General features: G+C 41.7%; 1 protein-coding gene across 2 annotated transcripts in view; it reads right to left on the reverse strand.

The window, feature by feature from the left end:
- The window catches only part of LOC111569959 (ATP-binding cassette, sub-family C (CFTR/MRP), member 4), a 41327-nt gene that overhangs the window by 6423 nt on the left and 12709 nt on the right, over positions 1–22195 (reverse strand). Inside the window, exons 17-27 of one of the 2 annotated variants that reach the window (XM_055015303.1) lie at positions 21302–21429; positions 21078–21115; positions 20693–20787; positions 20110–20256; positions 14313–14392; positions 7999–8149; positions 7218–7337; positions 6849–6959; positions 6617–6717; positions 5684–5875; positions 1901–2056 (exon numbers count right to left, since the gene is read on the reverse strand). In XM_055015303.1, coding sequence (XP_054871278.1) covers positions 1901–2056; positions 5684–5875; positions 6617–6717; positions 6849–6959; positions 7218–7337; positions 7999–8149; positions 14313–14392; positions 20110–20256; positions 20693–20787; positions 21078–21115; positions 21302–21429 — 1319 coding nt within the window. The remainder of the gene's footprint in view (positions 1–1900; positions 2057–5683; positions 5876–6616; positions 6718–6848; positions 6960–7217; positions 7338–7998; positions 8150–14312; positions 14393–20109; positions 20257–20692; positions 20788–21077; positions 21116–21301; positions 21430–22195) is intronic. The other variant, XM_055015304.1, reaches the window with a different exon arrangement.

The following is a 22195-nucleotide window of genomic DNA, read 5'->3' on the forward strand; positions in this document are numbered from 1 at the left end:
CCTTCACAGTCAAGGCAATGCGATAACTCCAGTGTACTCAAGATATCAATCTGACCTCAAATCAAGATATGAAATGTTCACCTGGCAACTGTGAGATTAGACCAGGAGCAAAAGTAAAGTACACAACTGGTCTAAAAGGCTGAGTGTCCTGCATTAGGGTTATAGAAACTACTATTTGTGACTCACTATCCACACCTTCATCTCTGCTCTCTCACAGGTCAGCTTCAGAGCTCCTACTGCGACGGGAACACAGAGGAGAAAACACAGCACGCACTCATGTGTGGAAGCACACAGATTTATAGCGTACGCACGCCTCAAATACAAAAATCACGTCTCAACGAACTGTCATGTAGGTCAGAAGACTCAGGACTAACTGCTCAATTTCAATCCAGAGAAAAATAAAGCTTTCAGGACTTCATCCCTGCTACCTGTGCCTTAGAAAATGTTCCACCTCTTTACTTCCAATGAGCTTTACCCTCTGTCACCAAAATACCACCTTGTCATTAAGCCAGCTGAAGTCCCAATTCAAACTAGTTTTGTGACACACTTTAATTGAGAATTCAATGTTAGGTCAGAAAAACTGCTTTCAAGCACAGCTTTCCATAGACCGATTATGTGCTCCACCAATTCTAAGCCCTCTGTTTGCCACAGAATTCATTTTTTACTAAGTCATTCCCGAGAATTCAATAGAAAGTGAAATGGATCCTTTTTTAATGCCATATGCTAATACAAGCTTATCATAATCAAATCTGTAGGTGGCAAATAATGAAACTCCTCACCGGCAATGTATAGTATGCATATCACACTTAAAATTCAACACGAAGAGTAAGCCAACTAGCAATTTATATCAAGATTTTTTTCCACGTGAAAGGTTGACTGAATATCACTTCATCGCTGACGTCTAGCAGGGGAATAAAAAAGGCTTTCAGATGTATTTGTGTAAATCCAAGAGACTTCTCGCCATATATAAGTTTGTAAAACTAAGAGCACAGTACGGAGAAACTCGGCTCTTCTGAGTGCTGCCTACATAATGAACATGCCATCCAGTATGTGATACAGATGGGCGTGCAGTTAAAGTTCTAACGTTAACGTGCCACTTTGTACAAGTCTCTCCCTCTAGGAAAGACAGAAAGAGTAAACAAAATCACATCAAACATACATCACATCCATCTCAAACAAGTTTGGACTGGGAAGTAAAACTTTATCTGAAGCAGTGGCAATGCCAGGAACCTATCAAATCCACAGAGAAGCATTAATGAAACTGTTTTTGGGCATCTTGGCTGCACCCTAGAAATGTTTGAGACTTGGGCTAAGTGACTGTGTACAAGGGGACTCTGACTGTGAGGATGGGGGAGACTTCTTCTAAGCAGCTTTCCCATGTTTGGGGGGTAGAGGGCTAATCCTCTGTCAGGGATGGGGAACTGCTCTCTTCACAGCACAGGCCGTGGGAGTCTTCTCCCCTCCCTCCACTCTGCTGACACTCACCCGCAGGCTGGCATTTTCTTAATGCCGTATCAGTTTCAACAAGCGGAAATAAAGTTAAACTGTCTCAAGGCATCCGTTTGTCTCACTTTCAGAAATCCCCTGAGTGACGACTGTAATTCTCCTCACTTGTTTTAGCTTTTTAAAAGCCAGGCGTATAAAAAAAAAGGGGCCAAAGCATGAAGGTTTCTGTTACCATCGTTCATCTGACATTTCTCAATCATGAAGAATCCCAGAACATTACACAGGCTGTCAAAGCAAAAGTTTAGCAGTTTTAGAAAAGGACAAAGAGTTTAACAAAGTGGCTGAAATAAATGATGGCATCTAATATCTAATGTTATGAACTGCATTTAAATATACCATTTAGTTTAAATGATCGAGACACAGGCTAAGATTGTGGCAGTTTAAAAAGGAGCACCTGTGGGATGATAGACATTTTCTGGCGCAGCGTGTGCAGACCAATCTCAGAAGTCAGAAAACCATCGATCATTATTCTTCCCTCAGGTTCTGCCAGCCGGAACAAGGCAGAGATCAAGGAGCTTTTACCAGCACCGGTGCGTCCAACGATGCCAACCTACAGCGGAGAGAAATATTATGTCTGTAAAATTTCAGAAAAAAAACAAAAATGAAAAAACCTTGTTGTGCTCCTCCAGACTATTAATAGCACTAGAGCTCATTTCTGAATTGTCGTGTCACTGAGGAACCATGTTATAAGCCAAAATCCTTGTATGGTATTGAGATAAGGCCTTGATAAGCCTCTATTGAACATTTATTAACCAAGTTTCAATGCTAAAAATATTCTTGTATCTTGATTGCTTTATTATTAAGCTTAGATACACATTTCACCATGATTGCATGTCAATTAATTTGATGCGCTAACTGTGTCTGTGTTGGATCTGTAGCACATTTATGATTCAATTAATCTATTTTCAAGTGTGGTACATTTTATTATTTATTAAAGTGTTTCTCAAAGTCCAACTGTTCCATATGTGCCAATATCTGCAGGTTAGAAAAAAGTGCAGTTCTTATTTTAGCTCGTATAACAGGTGAAGTCACTGAAGAAGGTTTAACTTCCTACTTTTTCTATTTGCACGTTTAGCAAGTAATCCAGTCAGGATGGGCCCAGTAAGTCCATTAAATCTGACTGAGGCTGACCTAATGAAAGAGCAGCATCAAAACTAGTCCTCACTCACTTCTTATAGTGCGTGGTAGAACATCAGAGTCACCCTGCCATCACTGTGGCGAGAACCATGCCATTCACAGGTGTGTGCTAATGCTAATGTACATAGAGCTGACGAAGACTAAACAAAGACCATGAGCAGGAAAGAACAAACTGTTCACAGTATTTTACTCCGAAGACTTCTGCCCAAAAGCTAAACACAGACCATAAGACAGACTCAGATTCCAAATCCAGTTGTTGTCAACAATGTCACCACTTTACAAATCACCACTTGTTCCACTAAACTGGGCTGATGACACTGCTGCCTGGTCTCTGGCACTCAGTCTCTAATGTTTTCCAGCATGCTTATGGAAAAAATAAGTGGCAAAACAAACACAGATCACAGAACCCTCATGTTTTTTCATTCATACTCTCATATGAGCTACCAAAGGAACCCAAAATCTTGTGTTTTTAAAGACTGCAGGTCTGTATTACATGTGTCACCTGGCTTAAAACCTAAACAACAAAGTAGGTTAAGTTATGGGTCCCTATGTGGAACTTTCAAAAATGATTTACCACAACACTGAAATTATAACGTATGTAGGCCATTGGTGAAAGGGGTCATGTTGCAGACTGTCTATTTACGGGCTACACCTGCAATAACACATATGGCATTGGGTTGTGACAAAAAGAGCTAGAGAGCTTTCATTTAGTGATTTTTGTGAGGTATTTGGTTTTGCATAGCCAGAACTAGCTCCACAGCACTGTGTTGATGCTGGAGAACGGTCTGGCAGCACCTCATTGTAATTCAGCACAGGGGATTGTGGGAAGTCCTCTTCCAGACCTGGACTCAATATACGCGGGCCGGGTCCAGAGGAAGGCCTGACGTATCGCTGCCGACCCCACCCACCTGGGAAATGGACCGTTTGTTCTGCTTCCCCCAGGCAAACAGCACAGGAGCATAAAAACTCTGACCTCCAGACTAAAAAACTGTTTTTATCCAAGAGCTGTCCAGTCCATTTCCCCCCTACACACACAACAGACACACTATGTGCAATAAAGAACTGAGTCTTGCACTGGACTGCACTTTACACTCATCCTATTGCTCATGTGCATTAACTCTGTTTACATATTTATATCTTTTCAGTATTTTTCATTTTATTTGTATATAGTGTGCCTTTTTCTATTTTTTTATCTATAGCTGGGAGTCACCAATCGTAATTTCGCTGTGTGGAAACACAAAGACAATAAAGATTCTTGATTCTGCTATAAATTGAAGAATGGTCTGGCTTGAATTTCTTTAAACGAATCACAATCATCTTGGGTGGAGCTAAGCCCAGGATGTAGCAACAGTGCCCCTGCAAAGTAGTGATGAGTGAATTGTTTTGGTGAAATATTTGCATGCACAGAGGCTCCAAATATCATTAAAGTAGCAAATTCACCAAAAACAAAGCAAGCAGGGCTGCCTTACTGCAAGGTCCAAATTTGGCAAGTGGCTTGGAGGTTGTTATGGTTGTTTGGAGTTGTGAAGAGGAGTTTGAAAATGGTTACATGCAGATAACGAAAGGGTAGAAGAAAGTAGCATGAAGAGGTTTTGCAGGTTTACCCCCTCGGTCTACATCTGGTGAGTCAGACCAGCTTATACTGGCAAATAAATGCAGACAGCTTGATCAAGACTCCAAAGTGAAAGTCCTGTTTGATTTTTTAAAAAGCTAATAATTTTCACTTTAAAAAATACATAGACACTTTGACATATTTCAGAGTAAAGAAAGCACACACACATCTCACACAAAAATATAAATGGAATGGTCTATATTTTACACAGCTCAGATCCCAGTGCCGGATACATACTGCATAAATGCTGCTCTCATTCCTGATGAGGCAGTTCCATTGATTCAAGTAGAAACGTACTACTGCAGCAGCCACTCCACAAACAGACTACAAACATGTAGTGTAGCCACAGGTTAAGTCTGTGTGTTGTGCTGCGCCTTTAGTTGATGTATGGGAAATCTGGCCAATAGCAAGTACTTGATTAAGGCTCAGGAGAGCTTGTTTCTATTGTTTAGGGAGGAAAAAGAAATAAACACTTAGTGATGGTATGAATTGAAGCTCTTATCTCTGCATTTCAAAGGTTTTGTATATCTATCTATCCACATTGACCTGCACTATAAAGAGTACTATAGTACTTCCTGATTGGAAGTGAACGTAAACAGAAATTCTAAGCTAGTAACCATTACTGGCTTTGAAGAGAATGTAAAGCAAAATCCAATTAGGAAAGCTTGTTGTGAAATTACAGTTTAGCTATATATAATACAATACAAGACCAAGGACTGTGCATTGATGGTGGTTTAGGTTATGTCTTGGAGAAAAATGATGTCCTTATATAAGTGATTTCTCTCTGAATGGAAATTTCTTTGTCGTGTTGTGTTTTTCTTTATGATTATGTACAGTGTATGACTATAGCGTAGACACAGTGAAAAGATCTTGTACTGTAGGTGGTGGGGTGTAGGTGGAAGGGTGTCAGGGGAACCGTCAGGATGCACAAAGCTTTTTACCCCTGTGGCATGCGGCAGAGATCCCTCCCATGGGCTGTCAGAGCCAGGGCCTCTACACTTATCAACCCATCCATTGTGAAATCAGCCGCCCTGGCCAACCATAGCCATGCAAAATACACCCCCTGCATTAAACACAATTTCAATCATCCTCAACCATCTCCCTCCTGCTTTCCTCTCCCTCTCCCTCGGCCCTTCCTCTCTCTTACAGTGAATAAACAGTTGTCACCGTCAGGTAGCTCAAAATGCAAATTGGTAACAAATGGATCCACTTGAACAGTCTTAATTACATGATATGTATTCCATGAATCACAAATGGTATAGTCCTGAAGATTCAGCAGCACAATACAGTGTCCCTTTAATAATTGATTTGGAAATAATGCCACATAAAAAAGAATCACACCACACCTTCTACACTAGCTGCATATCAACCCAAGTCATGGGCTGTGCACTCCAGTAAGCAAGCAAAGGTGGGAATAAAGACAAGAACCTTTTCTCTGGATGCGAAGATAACTGTCAGCTTCTTTAGGACCAAAGGCTCGCTGGCACTGTAAGAGAAGTTGACTCTGTCAAAGGTGATGGAGCCTGTCCTGGGCCAATCACTGGGAGGCTGTTTGTCCGTCTCCCAGGGTGCCTCACTCTCCAGCTCTGCATACTCAACCACTCTCTCCACTGATGTCATCTACAAAAAAGTAGACATATTATAAGAAGGAATTTTGTTTGCATGGAATTTTGCTCTTGGCTGCTTTAAAAATAAATGACAAATACAATTCCCCTGCTTTATTAACTTTAGTTAGTTTAGTTATTACTGAATAAATGGTAGCCTATTTTTCCAAGAGGAGCCTAATGAAGAGGTGGTGCAGTTCCAGCGATTTTGTATTTGACTTCCATGAAGATGCAGAAATGTCATGACTTTTATTATCTAGTATAAGTCAAGTTCTAATTACACTGGATCCTACAGTTTCCACAATACAAATGAATTAAATATTGAAACCAACCTCCTAAATGGCCACCTAAAACCCCACACCTACAGTTAATAGTGCAGACCTTCTGATAAAATTTTTAAATATAAAGCCCAAGTCAAAATAAACCTGATGGCATCATCACAATTATTTTGGAAACCTAAAAAAAATGTCTTCAAAGACAAAAAAAGACATTATGCGATTGTTGTCACAGGTTGAGTAGTACTCCTCATGAGAGTAAAATTAATTGTGTATGTAAAGCTGATTGTGTGTCCCTTTAATTAACTATCAGAAACAATGTTGAAGGTAGCCAATGGAGCAACAGGTATTTCCTATTCATTTGTTACAATTACGTTTGTAAGTTTGACAGAGAGAAACTGACATCACAATTTGATGTTGAAATTTGAAAAGTAATCCATAAATGTGGTTAGTTCTGGCCACACAAATAGAAATGTTCTCACCATGTTCTCAATCTCTGCACTTTGTCTGACGCCCCACTGGAACATGCCAGTGAGTGTAACAGCGTAAGACAAAGCCAAACCCACTGCACCTGCTTCTAAACCTGTAACATCAGACAAAAAGTAAACACACAGTCACATATTCATGATTTGATCATATCGATTTCACGAACAATGTCACAATGTCAATAATGTGCTATGTATGTACATGCTGTATCCAAAACCCATACAGTACCATCACGAAGGTAAAGGCAGCCAAAAGCAGTAATGGTTACAAATACTGAGCAAATTCCATCAAGACGAACAGCGAACCATCGAGAGGTAGTCAGGAATAAAAACCAGGCCTCTGTTAACAAATACAATCCCACAGATTAGCTAGAACATGTAATCCATACAGCCTTATTTTATGTGTATTATTAGGTTGTCCTACACGCATGAAAGGGGAAGGTGAGGTGAAGGATATTGACTTGGTTGCAATTTGCAACCTCTCCTCTAGATGTCACTAAATCTTGCATACTGCACCTTTAAAAAATCTAACCAATAAGAAGTTAATGGTTTGAATGTTTTACTTTTTAAGTAGAATAGATTGTTTTTTTGCTCTCACCTGAGTGAAGATCTTGATATGCATCAAACAACTGCTGAAAATTCTGCTGAGCCTTAAAGGCACGGATGATGCTCAGGCCTTGGAGAGTTGAAGAGAGGTGGGAGAAGACAGGACTCCGAGCTGTAAACAACAAATCAAACCATCATTAACAAGGGGAAAGACATCTATAAAAAAAACAGCTAGCCAAGGCATTTATCCATACAGTTAAAATTTTCAAATCAAATCCTTTCCTTATTCTCAACTAAGGGCAGTTTTGAAGAGTTTGGACCACAGTTTTTAGCTGCAGGCATGGTTTGGAGTGAAATATATGTGTGCTTCATCATGCAAGCACTAAACACGTCTCTGATTCCAAACAATTGTGATTTACTGAAAGGTCGAAATTCACTTCCTTTTGTTTCTACTTATTAGACTCACAAAGTCCTTGACAAAAACCTAAATGTTTCCTTTCAGCTTTTTAACAGAACCTTTGTTCTATAGAACCTGTTGGTCAATGTGCATTTAGGCTCTCAGCTCAGAATAAAATAGATGAACTAAAAGCCTGCTATGGCCCAGTCATGCCCACTTGGCATTTTTCCCATTGTACGCCATGTCATGAACTCCCATCTCTTGAGGAAACTGCGTGTGGCCGAGCCATAGGCCACCGCCACCTTTAACCTTTATAATAATGACCATGGCTTTCTTCAATGGTCTATTAGCATGCCTGTGGTCTGCTTTTGTCTCTTACCACAAATGGACATGCCCACCCCCACCCACCCACAAAAAAAGAAAAAAAAAAGATTACTGGTAGACTCGAGGCGCTTGATGTCCCTGGAGGTCCTCAGGAAGTAGCATCGCAGAAACAGAAAGATACCGAGAAGAGGAACGACTGGAATAAGGATCCAGGGGATGATGACAGCAGCTACTGCAATCACTCCAATGACCTGGAGAAAAACCTGGGAGAGAAAGAATTGGTGTGAGCTCAATATTCACCACATAGCAACAGAGTCAAAAGCTCGGCTGCTGCTGTGTGGGCTACCATTGGAGCAGTGAGGTCTATTTCTTAAGGCTGAACAAGAGAAAATCTTTCAGCCATATTTGTGCGACATAAAGTAAGGTAACAGCAGGTTGTGGGACTGAGCTTATGTGACTCACAGTGTGAAAGGAAAACGATCGCAGCGCTAATTCTCACTTAGTAGCAGGTGAGAATTTACCACTTTGGCCACTGCAGCTCATATCCCTGGCTCTCTTGGGCTTTCCCTTCAACACTTCTGGCCTGCAAACCTCCCTGGCAGAGCAGCCAGCCAACAGCCATGGCCACAGTGACTGGCAGAGAGCTCTGGGAACCACACTGTGGGTGTCTGATACATCGCACTCAGACCGCACAGGCCTCAACAACACAGTGACTCATCACCCGTGTTAATGGCTCTGTGACACATCTAGACCAGGATACCAGAGCTGCATAAACAGGATTGGAGGCTGTAAGTCTGATGGCTATCAAAGCACACACACCTGCACTGCGTTTAGAAAACGGAAAAAGCATCCGATAATGTATCATTATGACTGATAGTATTAAGATAAAATGCTTTTACCTGCTGGTGGTAAATATCAGGTACTCAAGTACAATTTTGAAATACTTGTGCTTAAGTATCTTAAGTATCTACATTTCAGTAGTAAATACTGTACTTGTTATAACAACACACTGGAAAACACCAATGTAAATATATTAGCTATTATAAAAGACGTAATTCAACAAACTGAATAGGTAATTTTCACCTAAAGAATACTTGTCTTTTTTGACACTTGAAGTACAATTTGCAGATTACACCTCTGTAGTTGTCTGAGTTACTTTAACTGAAGGAAAATGTTGCATGTAGGACTTATAACAAAGCCTACTTGTACTTTGGTATTGATACGTTCACTGTAAGATATAAATACTTCTGCTACAACTAGGAAGTAAATACAATAACAGTAGCTGCATATCTGAAAAATCTAAAACTACTTCTAGACAATTATAAAATACAAATTGCAGGGGTAGAAAACAATATTTAATAAATCATTGAACTTATATTTACATCATTTGAGAATGCATTTGATTTTAATCCTTTAAATACATCTTGCTGATACTGCTTCAGGATATTCTCTTAAGTAGGATGCAGGACATTTAGTTCTAGTGAAGTGTGTTTACTATGTGGTACTGATACTTTCCTTAAGTAAGAGCTGAATATATGTGAGGCCATCTACTCTTAACTGGAAGGTATATTGTGGTACATATTTCATATTCGATTGAAACATGATAAAATTGAAACCTCACACCCTGAAATTAGATACATCCTCAGAGATGAATCCCAAAACGCGGAGATTAGGATCGTACTGTTACCTTCAGTGGTCTCAGACTAGCCCAGAGAGATGAAAATTTAATTTAGCACCTTAATTACGGATGTTATCTGCCACTTAAGCACACATTTAAGCATGATCACTTTCAGTGTAGTTTTATGATGAAAAGCCACTCAATTCCATTTGCAGTTCAGATAAGAGGGAATTACTAGTCTAACCATTGCTGTGGTGGAGCCCACACAATCAAACTGTGAGTCGAAGCTACTGAGCACAACTGATCCCAAGAATTTCACAGTACATAAGTTTCAATCTTAGCCTTGATGGAAGGCTACCAGACTGCAAAGTGAGATGATGGCACACGGGCCATTACTGCATGTTATCCAGCCTTCCCTTGAGGAGATCAAATATTAACTGAACAAACGTCTTATCGTGGAAGCTGTTTTCTCTTTCACTCCCCAGCTGGTGATTGGTGACACTGCTCATTCACGTTCGCCGGTTGGCTAATTTGAATGCTAATTGGGCCCATTTCAGCGGTAGGCGCTAAAGGTCTGAGCCCGGCCAGGCTTATCTTACAGTGGGGTCATCTGAGGGGACGGAGGAGAAACAGGAACCATTAGATAGAAGCCTTGCCTCCTCCTCCTGCTCCCCAGGGCCCGCTGTCGCCAGGACCCCGTTTGATGTGATCCATTTGCGTGGTTTGGCGCTTATCGTGTCAGCATCGGGAACACCGCGGCCCCCACCCACACTACACACAGATGACCACGATAAGCGATCCTACAAGCACACACCTCACCCCCTCAGACCACATCCATATCTCCTATGAAACCACACAGGAACAGTAAACTCCCAAAGCCACATCCCGCTGCACATAAAAGTGGATAAAAGGATGAAAGGTTTTGTATACAAACAGTTTAAATAAAGAATTACCACTAATAGCTCTTTAGCAAGAAAAGAAAGCTACCGCACGCATGTGATTCAGCCATTCAAGCAAAATGGGCGCACTGCTGTGTCCAAAGACCATTCAGATCTCTGCTGACCCTAATTGCTTTATTTTTTCTATGATCCTATCAGCTCTTTGATGTCCAAATAAATGTAGAAAATTGAAGTTAATTGCTATATTTGTGTTCAGCAATGATAGCGACTGTTGTTCCACAGCAGAAAATAAACACTTCCTTTTTAATTAAACATCCCTCCAGACACAAGGAATCATTATGCTTTTTACAACCCCTTTTTCATTCTCTCTTTATTTAGTGACAGTACGCAATATTTGCCACTGGGAAAAAAAGTGCAAACAAAACAGGAAATGAGGGGAGAGCACGGTAAAGAAGAAATTCTCAAAAGAAGCCCTCTGTCATCGTTGGAATTTTCTTCTTTTTTTTGACTCCACACTTTCCGTGACAGAGCGGCACAATAAGTTGCAAGGGTCAGTGGTACTGAAACAAAACAGGGCTGTTCCACTTTGGCTCTGGAACAATACAAGTGACCCAATCCATTCTGCTCTGTGTTTGGGCTTTATTTTAGCATTAAATGCCCAGATGCTGTGGCTTTTCTTTGGGAGAAATGACTGTGGACACCTCCTTCACATTTTCCCTTTTTGGGCCGTTTTCACTTCATAAAGCTGCAGTCAATGTGTTTTGTGTGCGGTGAGGAGGGTCTGACACATACTGTGGTGGTCTCAGTCGCTGTCTACATTGGTGGCTCAAGTAGTCCTAGGATTAGGCCTTTGTGTGCTGTGAAAAGGTAAAAGAAGTCACTTATTTGGGCTCAGTCAAGCTGCTGATTTCCAACCCCATTTTGGAAATAAGAGAAAGGCTTTGAAATGCGGTCTCTCTGACCCTCTCGCTCTCTACTATAAATCACTAGTGTCCGGCAAATTCATTCATTCGGTCATTGCTTCATTCTCTTGAAAACAACACACAAGAAATAAAAAAACAATTCACACGCACAAAAGTCACAGAAAGCACAGAATTCATTATCTTCGTCATACTGGTATGAGGTGAGATTCTAGATTAGATTGGGACTTTGTTATGTAAGTTCCCAGGCTCCTGGGTCTGGCCTGCATGTCTGAGTCAGAGCAGCTGAGGTGCTGGACCGCAGCATCATGGGAGACCACACATACACACTCTGGAAGCTGTTGCTGGCCGATGCTCGCCATCAAATGACCATGTGTGGTATTGCTGAGTGGCCACTTAATTACACCCATAAGCACACACTCACCCACACGATGTTGTTTTCTTGTGTTTTTGGCTTCTATTTGCACCGACTCATCAAGCGAGTGAATAAAACAACCAGAATAGTGATCTTAAGTCTTCTCACCTTTCTGTGTATTTTTCAACCCTGTGCGGGAAGACAATGACACTGTCATAAAAACAATGCTCAGAGGGGATGTATGGCGCAGGCTATATAGTTCCACGCCGGACCGTCTTCTGTGTTTCTCAGGCTAACCTTTGTAATGCCTGGAGCCAGTGCATTCTTCGCTTCTTCTGTCACCAGCGTGGTAAAGAAGCAGAGAAAGCCGGTGAAATCCCATCCTACAGCACTCACGGTTACGTCAGCAGTTCTCATATCCCACAAAGCCACTGAAGAGGCCTGACACACAATGTGCCACAATATAGAGACTCACAACGATCCACCCGCCAGTGTTTTTACACAATAGCCATTTTTTGCTCTGCATTGGTGTGTCGGTCCTTCTGTGCAAGGTTTGCATCCGTTTTTGTTTTCTCCCTCTCGATGACTGCTATATGTACTTTATGAATTATGAGACCGCGTTTATGCATCTTCATATGCCAGTGACATTAGTAAGAGCAGGCTAAGTCACACTTAAATGAAAGTAACAGCCAGTCTGAGCATAAACACCCTGAGAAACGTGTGGACAAGAAGTGCTATAAATGCAGAGCGAGACCCAACAGTTAGTGGTGTGACTTGGTCAAGAGCCTTCACACAAAATCCACTGAAAGACCCCTGTACTCACCCCTCATTGTCTTGGCCTTCTCCTCTGGCCCCTCTGTGAAAATAGAGGCAACCCAGGATTTAAAGGTCAAGTCCGCACAAAAGCTGACAGTCCCCAAAGCCTGAGGTGTTTTTAATTGACATTTCTGTCTTTGTCCCCCTGACCATGAAGAGGGGGGAGAAAGAGCCTTTTTTCCCAATATACTAAATTACTACTAAATGAGACCTGTGAAAAAATAGGGCTCTGGGGTGTAAGCAGGTTCCCCCAGCTTGAGGGAATCCCCTTGTTAGGCAGGCATGGGGGCAGTGCTGAAGGGCTGTGAAGTGCTTACTCCACCATAAAAGGGGAGGCTCAGGCACAAATCCCCGCACAGAAGCGGCCTCTCTCCATAGAGAGAGATAAACCAGTTAGGGCATTGTTTATGAAGTTTCACTTTTTTCCCCCCTGACAACCATTTAAACAATGACTATGGGGAAATGTCCCTCTACGAATGAGCAACAATGGTCAAGATCAGCAGCTTTTCTCTGCAGCTAATACTTTGATAAAAAGAGGGAAAATCTTCCTTCCTGAAAGCATTAAAGACGGGTCCATGAGAGACACCTGCAAACAAGAGCTGAATGCGGCACAAACAAAAGTGTTTGATCCAGAGGATGCCACCTTTGTCCACTTTCATAATCATCTCCCACTGTCTGCTGCAGCAAAAGACTGACTGAAACGATGTCCACATTGTACATCTAGTCTTAGTTTGGCAAAGATTTTCCAGAAACCATTTTTTCCGCTTTTGTCATAATATAGGTAATTACTAATATGATAGAACAGATGAGTCACAAATGAAGTTCAGTAAGTATATATGAGCAATAAAATTCCTTTTTCTAGTCTATTTTCTGTTTTCAGTTGGACTTATGGGCCCTCTACAAAGTTAGTATTTTACTTTAACCATTATTCACCTTATTATCAAAATGAGGAGAACTATAGCAGACAAAAAGCTTTTGTGTGTATGATCTTTTGTGCTTTCAGCATTTAAGATGGCTTTTGTCTACCGTGAGATGGGTATCTGCCACAAACATCACTCAGGTATTGTGGAGGGGGGATTCATTTTCAGCGCGCCTTTGTTCTATTCTTTGGCCCGAACCAAGGCGCCACGCCTGCTCCTCTACCTCGAATTGTGCAGCGAACATTCCCTTCTTTGTGGCGCTAGGTGCATGAGTTGGCTCATCTCCGCAGGCTTTCGTGGGAGATGGCTGTCACGGTGGCAGGGTGGCATTTGGTAACCTCACCTGGTTATGCACCAGGGTGGCCCTTGGCGACCGGGCCAATAAGACTGTAAAGCATTAGGTGAATTGTGCCGAGAGGCGAAAGTCCTGCTCTGGATCTGTTCCAACTGACCTGTCCCCTCCGCCCCCCTCCCAGGTAAACTCCTGCAAACACATCGTATGCCTGCTGCTCGCACTTTTTTCCTCTTTGCCACTCAACACATCGTCCTCGTCACACCCTCGCCGCCTCCTCACTGTTCCCCAGCCTCCACATCTGACCCATCATCATGCGGCTTTATTTCCTCTTTGGTGCCTTTTTTTCTCCCAATCACTTGCTTAGTCTCCCTACACATTCCCTGAAGATGCCACTTCTGTTGTGTCACACTGAGGAAGCCACGCCCTCAGCCTATGTGCACACTTTTATTAAATCTGTGCAGGCGCTGGGCCGCGCTGGCGGGTAATCCTACAGTAATTGTTTCCAGATTAGGGGACCCGGACCACAAAGCAGGTTTAGCCAGGCATGAAATGGCCTCCCCATGCTGCAGCGCCAGCGACCAAACCTGCCGAGGTGAGACTCACCTGGATAAAGTCCACAAACGTCCATGGAAGCAGGGAGTCCAGGTAACCAATGTCCTTCGAAAACCTGTTGAGGATTCTTCCTGAGAAACAACACAACACAAAAGAAACGGATTAAGACAAGACCAGAGTAAAGAGTTGCATAATGGAATCACACATTTGACAGCAGAATTTAGCTATATTGGTTATAAAGATGTTGTTCCATTTCTGCATTCAAAATTAATGCATTCAAGTGAGCTGAAAAATTAAGTATTTATCATGTAATGCAATTTACAGCTCTTACTTTGACTAATCCCATATGGCATTTGGAACAACAAATCAAGCTCAAACATAGATATGCTTTATCCGTAGCTACTCTGCACCCATAGAAACCTATTTTTTTTGTTGATTTAAATTTCCTATTGAGCAACTGTTACCAAAGTCCCTTCCAATTTAATAGAACAGAGCTTATACATTGAGCGTGATATCAGATGGAAAACACAGGCCTATCTAGATTAAACAATGAATCATTATTTGTCTAGCATTTCATAAAGACTGCCCTACTCTTGGCTGAATACGTGAGGGAACCTTTTGTTTGGTAACAAAAGGGCAACAGAAGCTGCGTACCTGCCTTTATGTTCTGACTGGCAGTGTCTGTGACGTTAATTGAGTTGCCTCCAACCTGCTCAGGTGTTCATTATTTTGGCTGGTGCTCTGCAGGTGCTGTGGCAGCCCTTTATTGTCACTCCTTTAGTAACTTTGCTCCCCTATTCTGATCCCACGACACATAAGATTACACTCCAGCTGCTTTCACACACTGTTTACTGCAGGGTCAGTGATAGCCAATCCCCACAGTACACTTCCTAAAGGCAGGCAAGACAGAAAGGCTTTTACTATCTCTGTCCTCGAAGGAAGCCGCCAGACTCTCCGAGGCAGACAACAAGTACCACAGCGGTGCCAGAATTGCTGCAGCTATAACAGGGCTCACCAGAAGGCACGAATAAGCTGCGAATGTGCTGTACGTCTGTAGCGTATTCTCCCCGTCAAAGTGTGTCCAAATTGGTGTCATAATTTTTCATAATGTACTTAGGAAACCAATTGTCTCTCACCATGACACAATGCTAAGCAAACAATTACATCTGTCTGAAGAGAATGTAAATAAAGCACAAATATAGGGTACAAGCCCTGATAAAGTAAAACCAAGCATACAAGCATGCAGATGAGTTTATCTAGGCCCACAGAATAGGCTGTGGAACAGGGTGGGACTTGGTAAAAGCACAGAGAAAGGAACAGAGGAGCGGCATATTGGCAGAATGTGAAGGTATGGCACTCTGGAGGCGTGGTGCAGCCATGGCACTGCTGACCTAAAAGTTGCCTCCCAGCCTCTGAGTCGGTCCTATGGAGGTGGGCCCTGTAATCACCTCTCTCCACGGCCGTAAGCAGCTTACAGCTTTATCCAAAATGCCGCTCCCGCCTAAAAACATGCATGCAGACGAGGCCGGGCTCCCCATAACAGCCATTGCATAAACCTAGCCAGAGCATTATTCCCCGCAACAACCCAGCAATGCTCCAAATCAGTACTGATTCAAAGTCAAGTGGCGTAAGCATGTTGTACACTCGGAGGCAGACTAATCTTATTCACAGTGTGAGTGCCCCTTTAGCATACAGACATCCCGAGGGAAGGGTTCAAGCAAGGGGGTAGAGCTGCTACTATACCAGGGTAGAATATCGCTGCTTTAGTCTGGGAATGGGGGGAGTACTTGTCAGACTGTGTTTGTGAAAGATCCAATAATATTTTTATGTAATTTTACTGTCTAAGCCATAGATGACCCAAATTCATGCATATCTGACAAACAATGCCAATAAGAAAAGGATAGGTTTCTGCGGGTTACATCATACCATGGTTAGAGGGTGTTAGAGCAGAGAACATCAGTCAGCTATCAGCTGTTTGACAAACGGCTCAGTTAACACAGACTTTCAGAGGGGATGAAGTAAAGACCCATCTCCATCGTGCACAGACTATAGAGGAGATACATTACAGTGATGCAGTTACACAAAGACATTCACTGCATGGAAATGCCTATGAGGTAAGATCGGTGTGGGACAATGGCTTCAATCACTCTGGGTGGTTGTCAACAATATCACCTATTGTGTGGAGAGGGGTATAGACGCTTCAGGATATCAGCAGCATTAGTATCAAACAATTTCTCATGCTTTAAGACTCCAGGGGTGATTTGCACCACTTTTCAGGCTCAGGAAATATCAAGCCCTCCCAACTAAGGTGGCCTCTTAGGTGGAGATATTAGGTGAGCAGGGCCCCCAATCACTCCTAAAGAAGTGGAACAGTGGGGTCCGGCTCGAGCAGGACGTGTGGCAAATCGCTGTTCCCTGTAAACATCAAGATAAGGGGACGACTCAGAGCCGCTCCATGTGTGGGCCCCAGTGCAGTCGGTGGGGCCTTTCAGTGAGGCAAGTGTGATAATGAAGGAATACTGGGGAGGGGGCTGCCAAGGCTGGAGGTGGCACAGCTCACCTGCACTTCCATGAAGGGCCCAGAGGCCTGGGGCAGCCTCCCACCGCCGGCGCCTTGCTGCCAATACTAATACATTCTAAATCCATTCTCTTCGCTCACACCGCCAGGCTCCTGCAATCTCCTCTCCTTCCCTTTCATGCAATTAAATAGTGGAAGTGCCGAGCGAGGGGGAGCCCTATCAGCCATACTGCACACACACACGGCTCCATCTCCACATTCAATTTACACACTTCGATATCATCATCCTCTCTGCAGTACTTCCTTCACTTCACTCTTAACACTCTTGCATCCCAGACCTGAAATACAGACATTAAAAACATTGCCTCTGTAGACACAATTAGAATCTCACATCACTGACTACAGAAGATCTAATGTTCCCTGCGTCAACAGCGAGTGAGTGACACCCAGCTCTGAGATGGCCCACTATGCTGATGTGAAACGAGGACGGCAGATGTGGATGTGTGTGTCTGTCTGCGTGTGTGTGTGTGCATGTGTGTTGACTGAAACTCCACTCCTTGACTGTGCTGATGAGCTGAAGCCCTGGCCTGCAGTCTCTGAGGGGATTAGCCCACTCAATGACACTAAATTACAGGGATCAACATCAGCTCAACACATCCACCGCTGTCTGTGCTGCTTTAACTGGATCACATTTGGATGAACAGCTGTAATAAGACAGTACATATTACTAAAATTGAGCAACATGAATATTTAAACTTGTATAAATTCACACAAAAGAGGACAGAGCTGCTTACATTCACTATCAAAAAAAATAATAAAAAAAAAATCACCCAGCTATCAAAAAAAACTTATCAAACAGCATTGTTACAATATATATAAAGGTTTTTAATCACAAAAGCACCAACTTGGAAATCAACCATTTCTATAGAGCACAAAAGATAACACAAACACAGATTCAAATGACACATTCAGTGGCAGATACAGCAGAGCGACATTGCTTCTCCATCAATCATAATTCGCCACAGCTGTACTCTTTTGTTATAAACGACCTTCACAGAATAACAAATAAGACCTTTGTGCGCTGATGCTTGAAATGGTAACCTTTAACTCTGAGGACAGCTATCAAACGCTGGGCCCGTTCAGCAACAGCGACGGCACACCTATCACTTACACATGTAAACAGTTGTCAAATCCTTAACAGCACATGGGCGCGCAGATACAAATTACTCACACTTATGGCAAGACAGGAGTGGATGTGGAAGCTGTGATGAAAGTGGCAGTTGTTATAAAAAAAATAAAAAGGAGGGGGGCGGGGGGAGAACTGTTTAGACAGAAGCGAAACATTAAGACAGAGAGAAGAGAAACCGGCGGAGCTGACAACAGACGTCTTTGTGCTGTTATTTTTTTCTAAGGTTTTACTCAAGGGGATGATTGAGTTGAAAAAGCACACAGCAGAAGAGGAAGAAAAAATAATAGAAAAACTTATTCATATTGTGTAGATAAAAAAATATGGTCATATTCATGTTTAATCTACAGTCGACTGCACATGGGACAAAAGAACAGTTTACAGCAGACAGTTGTCTATAAATCCAGTCAAACACAGAGTTGTTTGCCAGCTTGGAGGCCAAGCTGTAATGACTGGACTGGTCACACAATGGTTACTGATAGCAGCACAACAGCAATCAGATAGCAGCGTCTGTTAAGCCTCTCCTTTGCTGCGCTATTAAACAGATTATTACATTATTCAAAGTGTTTGTTCTCCTCCTGTGCATAGATTACCAAGCAAGGCACACCCAGATAAGCTGTCAGGTAGCCCAGTGCGTAACACGACGGCGGCAGGAAAAACAAAAAGTCAAAGATTAAGACATGTGGTGTTTGCTCCAGACACAGCTCTGCAAAGGAAAGGCTTCGTCGCTACACCCACTTCTAATGCCAGCAGAAACCGCAAGCTCCTGAACACCCTCAAATCATATTTAGACTTGTGTTACCAGCTTATTATGACTCATTATACAGATACAAGTTCCCTTCTTGTTGAGAATTCCCACCCGAGCTGATTGTGTTGTACACGCATGTCACTATGAAGAGATTAGGCTGAGTAATTATCTGCTGACAGGTGAACAATGATCCAGAAAAATTAAACTTATCAAAGTGGGCCACTTGACAGTTGACTTTGGATATGAATGACAGATTGTAGTGACATTACTTTCTTTAATTAACAGAGGCCTTTAATTAATGCAATAAAATCAGAAGAGATAAAATAACAAAAAGAGCAACACATTTTTGCCACTAATTAAAACAAATCTTGAACTCTGCTCTCAGCTTTATTGGTTTTTATTTTAAAAGGTGTTGCAAAATTAGCGCATATATATATATATATATATATATATATATATATATATATATATATATATATATATATATATATATATATATATATATATATATATATATATATATATATATAAAAATAAAAGAAAGCAGCAGCCCTCCCTGAGTAAAGTCAGATGTATTTGGAGTGTTTGCTCACTTTTAAAATCATGTCCATCTGCCCACTCCATTGACCCAGCAGCTACAGCCTACAAAGCTAATGAAATAATCGAAATTTCTGATACAGCGCACAAGACAAATATGTCTGTATTTACACAGCTCTATAGTCCAAACACAACATTGACCAAGATCTACTGCAAACAGTATTTATTCAATCCGATTGTTTGCTTTTTTGTACACGCTCACAATAAAAAAAAAGATAGCAACCTTTGCTCATTTTCAATAGATTATGGATAAATATTAAGTCATATCGCACAGTTTTTGGCTGAATTGACTTATCGGTTGTGCTGGCTTTACTTCCCAGATGTGATTTTTATCATATCAGTTTATTCATAGTCAAAATTTAAACCTAATAAATGAACAGCAAACAATCCTAAATTAAATTTACAGTAATTACAGATATTTGATTGTCTAATTAATATTTATCAGCCGTGTATCCTAATAATAAGCAATAAATGGAAATCTAAATAGGATAAAGATTTTAAATATTTGAACAGTAGAAATATTTAAAACTGTAAATGAATATATGATCTGGAACTTAATTGTCATGCCAAACTATTTACTGTTGAAGGGAAAGCATTTGGGTGTTTGTAAGTGAATGAAAACATGACAAAGTAAGTAACAGTCTGCTCTCTAGTGGCCAGATGTTACAACAATAAGTCCACAGCAGGTCCATCTAGATGTTAACATCCCATACTCATCATCCTACTATAACACTGACCATGTCATAAATAAGTTCTCAGCTGTTAAAACGGAAGCTCGATATGCCGGCGAGTCACTTACCGATTGGGTTGATATCAAAAAAACGTATCGAGGTCCGTAAGATGGCATTAAACATGCTGTTGTGTAGGGTTTGGGCCGAGCTCACGAGGACATTGAAGAAGATCAAGCAGCGAAGGAAGCCAAACACAACTGAAGTGGCTGTTAAACCTGATAAAAGCACAGAAAATACCATCAGCGCACATACAGAGCTATCACTGCACCTATTCCAGGATCAGCCATGCTTTTAGGGGTGACATTAAGCATATTGTACAACCTAAAAAACATATATACTACATTCCATTTCATCACTTTAATTTCTTCAGTGAAGTTTTGTGCTCTCATAAATGCTGATTTATTACTGTGAATACAGAGCATGAAAGAGTAAAGAAGCAGGGAGTCACGAGGAGACAATCAGAGCAATCCAACAGCAGAGAACCAGAAAGGCACAGCTATCTCCCTGTACAGCTGAGGCCCATGTACACATACACTGGGCCTTGGAGGCCTTGGGCCACAGCCAAAGAACTGTGGATCTGTTTATTGAATGGCTGCCGCATTCAGAGACTCAACAGTACACAAAAAGCAATGCGCGCTCAGCGAGCTTCACCTGCGTAAACACCTAGGTACAGGTCAAGGTCCAGCTGCCGAGGGAAGCTGCCATTGAGGTGCTCTGTCACACTGATGTGCTTCTGTTCAGAGGCCCTGCAAGTCAGTCACAAAGGAAACAAAAATCCACAAGGACAAATAAACACAGCGAAGAAAAGAAGCTGCAACATGAAGGCACTATACAAAACACATTCCTCCCATCCTGAAGCACAAGGTCAGTTTCAACAAGTGACAGATAATGTCAGGAAAAACAGCTTTCTTCACTCATCCTCTATTAAACCATCAACCATTTTCAGTCTGAGAAAATATGTCAGTTTTGCTGTCAAAACCTGTTAGTCACTTTTCTTTTTTTGCAATGTTCTATGTTCACAGAAACAAAATCTCACCAGCACGCAATCCACCAGTCCTGCAGAACAAATGTAATCTAAACAAGACACAAAAAATAAATCCTTATTATACATTAAAAACAGCGCAAATGACAAACACTCTGCAAACCTAAATTGACTTCTAACCACAAAATGATTCAACATTACATAAAATTCACTTGAGATAAATCATGTGTTGCATTTTTCCAACAGTGACAGCAAATGAATTGAAGAACTGAACTCACATGTGCTAGGGCATTGAGTAAAATGAGGACCAGGAGGACCAGGAAGTTCGCGCCTGCCATGAAATATTTCACATACATACGCAGGCCGACGTTTCCTTCTAAGCGGCTTTCCTCCTCTGCCGGTTGCACTACCTACAGAGAGACACTAGTGTCAATGCCAGTCATCCAGCATCACTTTAAACCAGCCTGTACTGAGCAGCAGGGAAAGGTGAGCGTCTTCTGCCCTCTAGTGGCCGAAAGGACGAACAACAAGCATTTTCCCAAAGTGACATATTTATACGTGGCCTTACAGATCAATTAAAACTGGCCTTTTTTTTTTTTTTTTTTAAACCAATTCATGCCAAAATCTTAGAACTTCGATCAGGTTTATATCGCACATTCAAAACAACCACATTTGATCAATGGCCTGCATACATTTCATGGCACAAATAAATCTGAAGAAATAATGCAGAATGGCAAGAAGGCACAAAGCAGTATCAGAAATATATGCAGTAAAACAAAAAGAGAAAGAAAATGTAAGATCAAATTGTAAAAATACTAATGCCGCTGTAAACAATTAAAGTACAATAAAACCATGAACATCTTCAAAAATGTAATTCAAAGGTCAAAGCAATCATTCTGATAATCTAAGAGGCCTGGAGTTAACTGCTGTCAACCCATGCATGGCTTTAAAAACAAATAAAATTACTATTTTTAAGGTAGACAGTGCAGAGATGCTAGTACCAGTGTTATGCTCTTTTTTTTTCTGGTACCATTACGAATTCCAGCTGCAGCATTCTGCACCAGCCGCAAAAAAAGACAAACGGGACTGGCCACTTCCCAGGTACCACGAGTTGCAAAAAGCCAGCATTTTAGAGATCAGTGCAGCAACTGAGAGAGAAGATGGACTTCAGT

This window comes from Amphiprion ocellaris, chromosome 11, assembly GCF_022539595.1.
Source record: "Amphiprion ocellaris isolate individual 3 ecotype Okinawa chromosome 11, ASM2253959v1, whole genome shotgun sequence".
NCBI classification, from domain to species: Eukaryota; Metazoa; Chordata; class Actinopteri; family Pomacentridae; genus Amphiprion; species Amphiprion ocellaris.